General features: G+C 51.5%; 2 protein-coding genes across 2 annotated transcripts; both read right to left on the minus strand.

Moving 5' to 3' along the window:
• Positions 1-299: 299 nt before the first annotated feature.
• Positions 300-8,686, minus strand: EMWEY_00049300 (hypothetical protein, conserved; the record flags this gene model as incomplete). The annotated part of the gene is made up of 12 exons (XM_013479473.1): positions 300-738; positions 1,184-1,381; positions 2,141-2,318; positions 2,915-3,450; positions 3,638-4,555; positions 5,575-5,729; positions 5,988-6,377; positions 6,498-6,599; positions 6,747-7,133; positions 7,306-7,709; positions 7,907-8,017; positions 8,303-8,686. Coding segments are annotated over 12 exons (4,202 nt in total), but the record flags the coding sequence as incomplete, so codon positions are not given.
• Positions 8,687-9,986: 1,300 nt separating this feature from the next.
• EMWEY_00049310 (hypothetical protein) lies at positions 9,987-11,125 on the minus strand (the record flags this gene model as incomplete). Its single annotated transcript, XM_013479474.1, has 4 exons — positions 9,987-10,070; positions 10,240-10,296; positions 10,410-10,640; positions 11,045-11,125. 4 exons carry the CDS (start codon positions 11,123-11,125, stop codon positions 9,987-9,989), a joined length of 453 nt encoding a protein of 150 aa, XP_013334928.1.
• Between the last annotated feature and the right edge of the window lie 71 nt (positions 11,126-11,196).

The raw sequence follows: 11,196 nt of genomic DNA on the forward strand, positions 1-11,196 counted from the left end.
CTTCCCATCCTTGTCTCTTCTGATGACAACAAACAATATATATATATATATATATAGAACATGCCCTGAAGGCATTAATTATCGCTAGAGAGCAACGCAGAAGCAACAGCATCAGCAGAAACAGCAACAGTAGCGGCAGCAGCATCAACACTAACCCCAGCAGCAAAAGGAAGAGCAGCATCAGGAGCAGTAGCAGCAGCGCAAACAGCAGCCGCACCAACGAAAGCACCAATTGCAACAGGAACAGCAACAGCACTAACAAAGACAGCACCAACAGCAGCAGCAGCAGCAGCACGCACCTAATTATGAGCTTGACGTTATCATCTATATGAGCCTCCGCAGCAAAAGTGTCATCAATTCGGCAGCCCCAAGTGTCTGCCGCTGCAGCACTTACAGCAGCAGCAGCAGCAGCAGCTCTGGGGTCTGCTTCTGCTTCTGTTGCTTCTGCTGCCTCTGCTGCTTCTGCTGCTTCTGCTGCTTCTGCTGCTGCTGCTTCTGCTTCACCGCTGACTACAGAACCCTCTGTCTTGCGTCTGTTGGCTGCAGCTGCTGGCTTTGCAGCACCCGCTGCAGCTGTCGGAGTTGCTGAAGCAGCAAACGCAGCAGCAGCAGCCGCTGCTGCACTTACACCTGTATCCCTTTTCGCTGGTGCTGCTGCCTTTTCTTTAGCAGTAGCGCCAGTGGCTTCGTTTATTGTTGCAGCAGAACCAGTTGTTCCAGTGGTAGCAACAGCATCAGCTGCACAACCTGCACCAGCACCAGTTGCAACACCTGTTGCTGTTGCTGCTGCTGTTGCTGCTGCTGTTGTATTGAGTCTCGATATAATAGAGAGCCGTGTCTTCTGGGGGCATTGAATGCAAAGTGCGGATACACCGCAATTCCTTCTTCTGCTTATTTGAGTGCTGTCAGGGAAAACAAATGTCTGCTCCTGCATGCATGCACACAGGACCGGCTGCTGCTGCCGCCGTTGTAAACAACGTTGCCCTACTGCCGCCGAGAGTCCATGCCAAAAACAGCTAAACCCTAAACCCTAAACCATAAACACTAAACCCCAAGTCAAAAGCCCGGGAAGATGCACGCTGCGGCCTTGCCTTGAGCTGCATTTGTTTGTGCTGCTGAATTTTGCTGCAGTCGAAGAGAGAGACAGAATGGAGGGATGCAGCATTAAAACTAAAAAGGAGACCCGTCTCTCCTTCGCTGTGCAATGCAAAAGCACTAGGAGGCAAATCATATTCCTGCCAGTCTCCTGCTGCTGCTGCTGTTGCTGTCGCTGCCCCTTCGTCGTCTGCTGCTGCTGCTACTGCCTCTGCAGCGGCGAGAGACAGCAGCAGGGACATGTCCTTGTCCGCCTCTCCCTCAAGTAGATACTCCGCAGCGCCACCTGCATGCAAACTCTCACCACAGCAGCAGTAGCAACTCCAGCAGCAACAATAGGTGTACGTGCAGCAGCAACGGTATCAACTGCATCAATAGCTGGTGCTACCGTTGCTGCTGCTGCAGTACCCGATAAGTCGTTGCAATCTCTGGATGTTTCTTTACATCTCAGCTTCCTCTCCCAGCAGCCAAAATGCCAAACATTAGCAACAGCAACACAAGCAGCAACACCAGCAGCAGCAACACCAGCAACAGCAATGGCAGCACCAGTAGCAACACCAACAACGGCAGGAGCAACTGGAACACCAGCAGCAACGATAGTCACAGTATCAACCACATCAGCAGCAGGAACCGCAGCACCAGCAAAAGCAGCACCAGCCACAGATATGGTCAGTTTCCGTTAGTGCATTGGTTGCATGCATGTGCTGCACGCATGCATTCCATGCATTGTGCTTGCATACCCGTTTGGGGCTGCGTTTTGAATTTTCCAAATCTTTTTCCGTTTTGCTTGCAAATAATCCAATGGCCAGGCAACCCTTGATCTTCTCTTCCTGCAGTACAGCATGCATGCTTGCATTGTGTTTACCTTCCCTGTCTTTTTTTTAACGTATGTGTTTATATTGACGTGTATGCGCAGCTCCCACTGCTGCTGCTGCGGCGACTCCTGGGGCTGCAACAGCAGCATCAGCAGCAACAGCAGCATCAGCAGCAACAGCAGCATCAGCAGCAACAGCAGCATCAGCAGCAACAGCAGCAACATCAGCACCTGTGCCGAAAGGATCATTTAAGACTGAATCAGGAAGCTGCAATGGATTGTCTGCTGCCTGCTGGGGCAGCAAATCGTATAAAGACGATAGCTGCTGCAGCACAGGAGGCAAACGGCCTCTGCTGCAGCGAGCAGCAAACTCAGACTTCAGGGGCACGCGAGACGCGTAGTCCCCATTCTGCGGCAGCAGCAGGAAGAACAGCAGCAGCAACAAGAGCAAGGACAACAGATGCAGCATCAGCACCAAAAGCAGCAGGAGGTTAAATATCTGCCACAGGAACAGGGACATTGTGCTGCTTCTCCTACTGCTCGTGTTCCTTCTGCTACTACTACTGTTGCTGCTGCTGCCGTTGTTGGTGTTGCTGCTGTTGTTGGTGGCGGTGCTGCTATTCCTGCAGCTGCCTCTGGCGGTAGCACAATGGGAGGCACCGCCTCAGTTGAGACAACGCGTTGTGGGCTTGAGTTCAGCACCAGTAGCAGTAGCGGCAAAAGCAGTAGCTAGTGCAGCTACAAATGCAGCACCATCTACAGCATTCTCAGCCTCCTTATCGGCCTCACAAGAACTTGCCTCACCAGCAGCAGCAATAACACCAACAGCAGCACCACCACCAACAACAGCAGCAAGCACCAATACCAGGACCATCACCACAACCACCACCACCACCACCACCACCACAACCAACAACAGCAGCAGCACCAACAACAGCAGCAGCAATAGCAGTAGCAACAGCAGCAGCAGCAGCAACAGCAGCAGCAACAGCAGGAGGTTCTTACGGGTAAGAAGAGTTCAATTCTTCCTGTTGCAGTAATTTTTGCGATAGTCCCATTTGGAAGAAAACGACGCAAAATTTCGACGTCTTCGAAACAGCCAAAAAATAAACGAACAGCCCCAAAATGCATGCAATCAGAAGTAATGCACTCCTCTCCTGCTGCTGCTGCTGCTGTAGATGTTGATGTAGGAGGTGGGAGTGGAGAACCGCCTGCTGCAGCTGCTGCAGCTGTTGCTGCTGAGGATGCTGTTGCTGCTGAGGATGCTGTTGTTCCTGAGGATGATGCTGAGGATGATGAACCCGGGGGAACACTCGACGGACCTGCTGCTGCTGCTGATGTGGCCACAGCATGTGCCGTAGCAGCAGTACCTGGTACACCTGCTCCTGTTCCTCCTTCCGCTGCTGCTACTGGTGCTGAAGATACTTCCTGCTGATGTTCTGCAGTCTCCTCAGGCCTCCAGGAAGCAGAGAGGTGTCTATGTACCTCGTTAGGGTTTTGTTCCCACATAGACCCATCGGCAGACACCTGCAGCAGCCGACCTGCGCATGCAGCACCAGCAAACAATCATTGCAGATGCAGCGGCAGCAACAGATAGACAGAGAGATTAGCTTTAAAAAGGAGGGGCGAGAGGCGAAAGCACAAGCACCAGCAGACAAGGCACCGCCCGCCCGGGCACCAGCAGCACAGGCTGCACCAGCTGCAACAGCAGCAGCAGCGGAGGCTCACCGCTTGGGCTTGACACCTCCACGACTACATCTAAAGGAGAAGTTGGTTGGAAATCTGGTTTGGAAGTTTGCGGCAACGGAGCTTCCTGCTGTTGCTGCTGCTGTTGCTGTTGCTGGTCGTGCTGGTTCTGCTGTTGCTGATCGTCTTGCTGCTGTTGCTGATCGTCTTGTTGTGGTTGGCCGTCCTTCTGCTGCTGCTTGGGTTTTCGTTGTTGCTGCTGCTGCTTCGTTTGCTGCTGCTGTGCTTTGTTGTGCTGCTGCTGCTGTTGCGGGACTTCTTGCTGCTGCTGTTGTTGGGTAGCCTGTTCTTGCTGCTGCTGCTGCTGTTGTTGTTGTTCCACGTCCTCATTGCTGCAGTTTCCTGCTGCTGCTTTGGCTTGCATTTGCTGCTGTTGCAAGTACTCTAAGAGAGCGGCAGATGTAAGACGAACAACTAGGCGGTGGCCGCCACAAAGTTCAGCAGCAAAGAGAGCCATTTGCTGCTGCAGCAGCAGCTGTTCAGCAGCAGCACATATATCGGAAGCACGGTCGAGGCTCTGTATAGATGGCACATTATGCTTCTTATCCCCATCCTGCTGCTGCTGCTGTTGCTGTTGCTGTTGTTGCTGCTGCTGTTGCTGTTGGTGCTGTTGTTGCTGTTGCTGTTGGTGCTGCTGCTGCTGTTGCTGTTGCTGTTGCTGCTGCTGCTGCTGCTGCTGCTGCTGCTGCTGGCGGAGAGCTGCTATTGCTGCAGCCCAGCTGCTGCATGCCTTCAAGAGACAGTTATCTCTGCGGAGGGAGCAAACAGCTTCAGGGAGTAGCACGCGACAGTCTCTCCACTCCTTCGTTGGCAATGGCGTAGCTGCTGCTGCTGCTGCTGCTGCTGTTGCTGCAGCTGCTGCTTCCGCGTCAGCAGTTGCAGCAGCAGCAGCACCTCGTCCTGCAGAGCAGCAGCAGCACTCCAACTCGGATATTTTCTCTCGTCTGCCAATGGAACAGGCGTCTCATGGTTTTCGGTATATTAGGGCTTAGTGTTTACTAGGTTGTAGTGTTTAGTAGGGCTAAAGGGTTGTGTGTAATCTAACTCGGTGTATATTTAAGGGGTTGCTTCTGCTGTAGAGCAGCTGGGTCTGCCTCAATTGAGGTGTATGGACAGCGTAAGTTTGCGCCTGCTGCATGTATGGAGACGACCACAGTTGCTGTTGCACTGAGGTGTACATACACCTCATTGCTGCTGAGGGCGCCGTGTGTCTGCTGCGGCAGATCTACAAGACAAAGGATGTCTTTAATGGCAATTGAATTATTTAATAAAAGACTTCTAAATTGACGTAAACCCCTTAAAGGAAAGGAAGACAAACAGCTCCATTTATTTCGCGATATGCTGCAGCCGCTCGCCCTAAAAGACATACAGCATTTCGTGTTGATGCGGCTGCTGTTGCTGTTGTTGCTGCTGCTAATTAACAAGTATTTCGAGTAAGCATAAAAACACTATCATTCAATATATTTATTTCTTTGTAAAGGAGCGTATGAATATAGATGATAGATTTAACCGGCTTTGCAGCAAATAATATATAAATAATAATCAAGAAATAGTGGTAAACAGAGAATTACTATGTAATAATAATGAGTAACAATAAATAATAAATAATAAATAAATAGGGAATAAACAACTAGATAAACAAAAAATGAACAAAAGAGAGAGAAAAAGCGCAACACAGATACCCCCATATACCCTCCACCCTCCCACCAACACCACAACCACCAGCAACAGCAGAGCCAGGACTTACCTATGGAAGACAGCGAGCAGCAAGGTGCCTGTACGCTGAAGCAGGGAGCCAGCAAGCGTATATTGGCTGCTGCGGAGAAGACACCCAAGGGTGTGGGGAAACCGATCCCGTGGGATCATCTCTCGCACACATCGAGTGCTGCAAAGGCACTCAAGAGGGGCAACAGCCCCACTGCAGCTAGAGCTGCTGCTGACGGTGTTGCTGTTGCTGCATCCTGCAGCAGCAGCAGCAAGCAGCTGCTTAAATGCCAACAGCTGCAGCAAATGTTCAATCCTCGCCTCGGGCATTTGCGGGAAAAATCCATACACGCGGCACTGTAGAGCTAACCTAGGAGGAAAAAACACAGCAGCAGCAAGGGCAGCAGCGGGAACAAGTGCAACAGCAGCAGCATGTGCAGCAGCAGCAGCAAGTGCACCGCTGGGCACAGCACCCCCCAACATGACTCCCACAGCTTCCGCAGAAGCAGAGGGCTAAATATAAGAGCATCACTAGACAGTGCACAGCACAGCCTTATGCAGCAGCAGCAGCTGCGGCGGCGGCGGCGGCGGCGGCAACACCAGCAGCAGAGTGCACGCTGTCACATACTGCCTCAAGGGGGGCCTCATCTGTAGCTGCAGCTGCTGTAGATAACCAACTGGAAGAGATGCCTCTGATGCTTCAATATCTGCTGCTGCTGATGCCAGCTTGTTGGGATCGGGATCGAGTACGATCCCGCACACCCCCTCATCGGTAGGCTCCTGAGGCTCGTGTTGCGGCTGCTCTTGTTCAGGAGGATTCTGCTGCTGCTGCTGTTGCTGTTGCTGCTGTTGCTGCTGTTGCTGTGGCTGCTGCTGATGCTGCTGCTGATGCTGCTGCTGATGCTGCTGCTGATGCTGCTGCTGATGCTGTTGCTGATGCTGTTGCTGATGCTGTTGCTGCTGCTCACACTCCTCCACGGCCTTCTCAGAGGGAGCAGCGGCAACAGACTGCTTTCGCCTGGAAACCCCACAGCAGCGCAGCAGCGAACACAACACCTGTAGCAGCAACTGCAGCAGCAGCAACTGCAGCAGCAGCAACTGCAGCAGCAACACTAGGTGGGCATGAGACAAGACTCACCTAGCCGCTGCATCTGCTGCTGCCTGCTGCAGCATGCAGTATAGCAGCAAACTCACCGATGTCTCCTCCGGGGAGACAGAATTTGCTAGCGACAAGTAAATACTGCAGCAGACAGCAGCAACAGCAACAGCAGCTCCAGATTGAGGGCATACTGTCGCAGCAGTGTAGTGGACACGAGTAAGGCATACTTAGAGGCAAAAAGAAACGGAATAAGAAGCAGCAAAATATAGGAAGCATGCGCTGCCGTACTGGGGCTTCTTGTCCTCTCTGTTTGCTGCCGAGTGTGCAGCAGCAGCAGCAGCGGCAGCGGCAGCGGCAGCAACAGCAGCGTGGTCCACAGCTGCTGCTGCATCTGCCCCATCGCGTTTTGCCCCTTGCCGCCTTTGCTGCTGCTGTTGCTGAGCTGTAGCAATCTTTGAGGAGCCCGGAGCTGACGCAGGAGCAGCAGCAGCAGCAGCAGCTGCTGCTGCTGCTGCTGCAGCCTCTGCTGCTGCTGCTGCTTCTTGCTGCAAAACCTTAAATGACAAAGTAGGAATGGTCTCCTTGAAGTGTCTGTACTGCTCGCGGTGTCTGCTGACATCTTCAGCAGCAGCAACAAGACGACTAATAAACAAATCAGGGTTTTCCTGGTGCTTCCTGACGACACAAGCCCTAAACCCTGGACCCTACACCCTAAACACTAAACCCTATACAATTGGACCTAAGCGGCCACCCCGAGGCAACAAACCCTAAATCCCAAGTCATCCACAATAAACCTTCATTCCTAAACGCTATACCGCAAGCCCTAGGCCCCAAACCCTATGCGGACTTGCTACAATCCTGGAGAGCGAGAAGATCAACAGCGAATTCGGAGTCAACTGCTTCTGTCGCTTCTATTAAAGCAGCAATGCTGCTGCTTTGTGCTGCAACAAATGCCGCTGCTGCTTCTTTAGGACGAGCAGCAGCAACAATAATGAAAAACCCTAAATTTAAACTTGCTGCTTCGAGTGCTAGCAGTAGCGGCGACTGCCAGTTGAAACCCCACAGACAGAACAGCAGATCCAGGGGATCCTTTCCTGCTGCTGTCTGCTGCTGTTGCTGCTGTTGCTGCTGTTGTTGTTGTTGCTGCTGCTGCACAGAGGCATCTCCTACCATAGCATTTGCCTTCGTCTGTCTTATTGCTGCTTCGTGCTCCTTAAACAACACGGATATCACTCGTGCCACTTCTGCAGGCTGTGCAGAACCACACACCCTAAACCCTAAACCCTAAAGCCTACAAAGTGCCAAGCGTCAAGCGGCGAGCCTTCATCGATTCTTCCTGCAAACCCCAGAGGCCCCCGAGCATATTGTAAACCTCAAGCTCCACCCCTGAACCATAAACCCGAAACCCCAAAATCCTAAACCCTAGCTCCTCAACCCTAAATGCTCACACTGATGTCAGCTAGGGATTTTGCCTTATTATCCGAAAACAAAGAATTCTTCTTTCCGTAGGCGAAGATGTCTTCGTCGCATGCAAACACTACGCGGCACGCGTGAGGGCCCTAACAGCCACAAACCGATCTCCAAACCTTAAACCCTAAACTCTAGGCCCTAGATTCTAGACCGTTTCTTCTTTTGTGCCTAAATTGGCTAGAATCCCAAAGGACAGCGCGAAAAGTCTCTCGAGGAAACCACCTCAAAAGAACGAATCTAAACGCTGATCCCTTTACGCTAAACCCTGAACACTGATATCTAGGTGCTTCTGCTGCAGCTCCTAAGTCCTAAACCCTAACTCTTGACCTTAACTCGGAGCGTGATAACAACAAAGAGAGCTTTGCTGTTGTTACCCTCACAGAAGCAGGAGGTTGGCTGTCTGCTTTTGCATCTGCTGCTTCTGCTGCAGCAAGCATCAAAGCCGAACAGTCTATTGTTTCTTGTTCCTCAGCAGCAGAGCTGCCATCCCCACTCTCTCCAGTTGCTGCTGCTGCTGCTGTTGCTGCAGGTGAGGGTGTGCTGCTGCTGATGCTTGGGAGGCCCCCCCCAGGCTGTGGGACAACTGCAGCAATGCAGTACCTGAAGGGGACAGAAGCAGCAGCAGGCGCATTGTCTGCTGCAGCAACAGCCGCAGCTCCAAGCCTACGAGGGCCAATCTCTTGAGGTCTTGCAGCAACTGGAGGGGCGCTTGCTGCTTTCGCCGCTGCAGGCTGTCCAGCTTTTCCCTTCACAGCCATCGTCAAACCCTAAACCCTAGACCCTAAACCCCAAAGTAAACCCGCATTTGGGGCCTTCCCCTTCCCCCCCCCCCCAGCCGAGCGGGCAGAGAGGAGGGAGGTAAGTGTCAGTGCGTCCAAAGATGTCTTTGAGGTCAATTAATACTAGAAGAAGCGTTAAAAAAATATAAATATAAATTAATAATTAAATAGAACCAAAAGAGGTAACATGTGGCCCAAAGGAAGGCAGGTGACCCTGTTGTAGGCGGATCGAGCCACGAGGTGGAGGCACGCGTATATATAGCCGCTGTTCTTCTCTTAAAAAGTCAGTAAATGTTTTACTAACTTCAATAACTTAGTTCATTAAGTTTAGTTGTTTTTCCTCCTGTAATCCTTTTGAGGAAGAAAACCCAAAAACACCGCTGCAAGCGGCAGCGATGACGACCCGGCTCCAGCCACAGCCGGACGCTCACCAAGGTTACAAAAAAAAAAGGAAAATTAGATTGAAAAAACAAGTATTTTAAAATAAATCATTTAAAGTAAAACAAACTGCGTGCAATTATGAGCAAACATCAGCAAACATCGGAGAAGATAGGGATCTGAATCCATTTCTCCTCGTCCCGCTGGGGACAGTCTTCTTAATCTCGTATTTAAGTTATTTTCACGGTACAAAGTTATCAATCATTTATCATTAGGGCAAAATGTACATGACTTCAGTGTAAAGAGTCTCTTTGACTGGTTAATTGTATCTTCAGCACCACACTCTACTGGCTGCCACCTCCCCCCCCACAAAGGGTTTAGGCAGCTTTTAACTGCAGGCAAAAATTGAATGTAGTCTGCGCACTTACAGCTTCTAAGAAACCCTACTAGAGTCCCTAGCCCTTCAAGTACCACCCCGGTAAGCTCCCCCTCCCCTCTAGCCCGATCAGATAAATCCTATTTGTCTGCGTATAGTCCAAGAAGAGAATAAAAAGAAAAGTATATTTGCATCTCTACATCCAACTAGTCGAAACAAATACCCTCTGCTGCATGCTACAACTGCAACACCAGCAGCAGCCCCTCAATTACAGTAACAAGAAAACTCCTCAGGCAACCCAGGGCCCCCCTTTAGGGACCCCACTGGGGGGGCCCCTAAGGGGGCCCCCAACTGCAGGGACTCATGAAGACGTATACGAGACACCCCCCTGTGAGACTCTACTGGAGGTACGCCAAGGGGGCGGGGGGCCTTGCCTGGGGGGCCCGACGAGTGGCCCCCAGCGGGGGAGGCCCAACTGCGAGCCCGCTATGGGCCCCCCCTGTGGTAAATACTGTTTTTTCGGTTCTACAACCTGAACTCTGGCTTGAGGATTATAAACTTCTGTTTGTCTTCCGTTGCCTCCATCTTGCAGACTTTGTGTACTACCGCCTTAGAGACAAACAACCATAATAAACCGTAAACCCTAAACCCTAGATCCAAAAGTGCCGACCCGCAGACAATGTTCTGAAAGTGAAGCCTTGGATGTGGATGCTAACCTCTCTGCCCCCAATAACCCCTAAACCCTCAACCCTAAAGCCTAATGGACCCTAAACCCTACTTGGATGCGTCTGAAGTCATCGTTCTTCTCCTTCACTTTAAATGCGCTCATGAAGTCCTGCAGCAGCCACACAGCAGCGGGAAAAGCGCGCTTCTATCGCGGTGCGACTGCAGTAGAGTTTAGGGTGTAGAGCTGTGCTTAGGCTTTAGGGTATAGGATTGCACCTTTACAGCCATTCGTCCCATGTGCTGCTGCATGACGCGAACAACCTTTGCCTCCAGAGTTTCCTGTGTATCCTTTAGCTGCTGCGTGCTGCTTCCTGCTGCTGCATCTTGCTGCAAGGGGCCACCCTGCTGGCCTCTCGCCACTGCAGCTGCCCCTCTTGGGTCGGACGGAAGGGCCCCAGAAGCCCCAAGGCCGCCCCCAGTCTGCCCGTCCTGACCCTTCTCCTCACCACCCTCCTAAATATACCACCACCACCAGCAGCAGCAGCAACAGCAACTGATTTGAATGCCAGGGAGCTTCGCAGCAACAGGCGCAGCAGCAGCAGCCGTCAGGAGCAACGGCGTTTTCTCTGTGTCCCTGGCTGGGCAAGTAGATAACCTCGGGTAGCTACCTAGCTACATAGCTAGATAGATAGCCCGGTTGGCTAGCTAGCTACCTAGATGCCTAGATAGCTGGCTGGCTGGTTATGTAGATGGCTATCTACGCAGCTGTCTGGCTGGCAAGCAAGCCTGGGAGTCAGCTATATAGTTGATTAGCTAGCTGACTAGCTAGCCAGTTAGCTAGCTGGTGAGGTAGCTGGCTAGCTAGCTAGCTTGTTTGTCAGTTAGCTAGCTGGCTGGGTAGCTGGTGGGGAGTTTACCTCGTCGTCGTCGTCGGACTCGTACTGGTGAAGCTCTGCATCCGCCTCGTCGTCTTTGGCCTTCTCCAATAGATTCTTCATTTTCTGTCAATAAGATATAATAAATAATAATAATTATTATATATATATATATATATATATATATATATATA

Source organism: Eimeria maxima, genomic scaffold (assembly GCF_000499605.1).
Source record: "Eimeria maxima Weybridge genomic scaffold, Emw_scaff1162, whole genome shotgun sequence".
NCBI classification, from domain to species: domain Eukaryota; phylum Apicomplexa; class Conoidasida; order Eucoccidiorida; family Eimeriidae; genus Eimeria; species Eimeria maxima.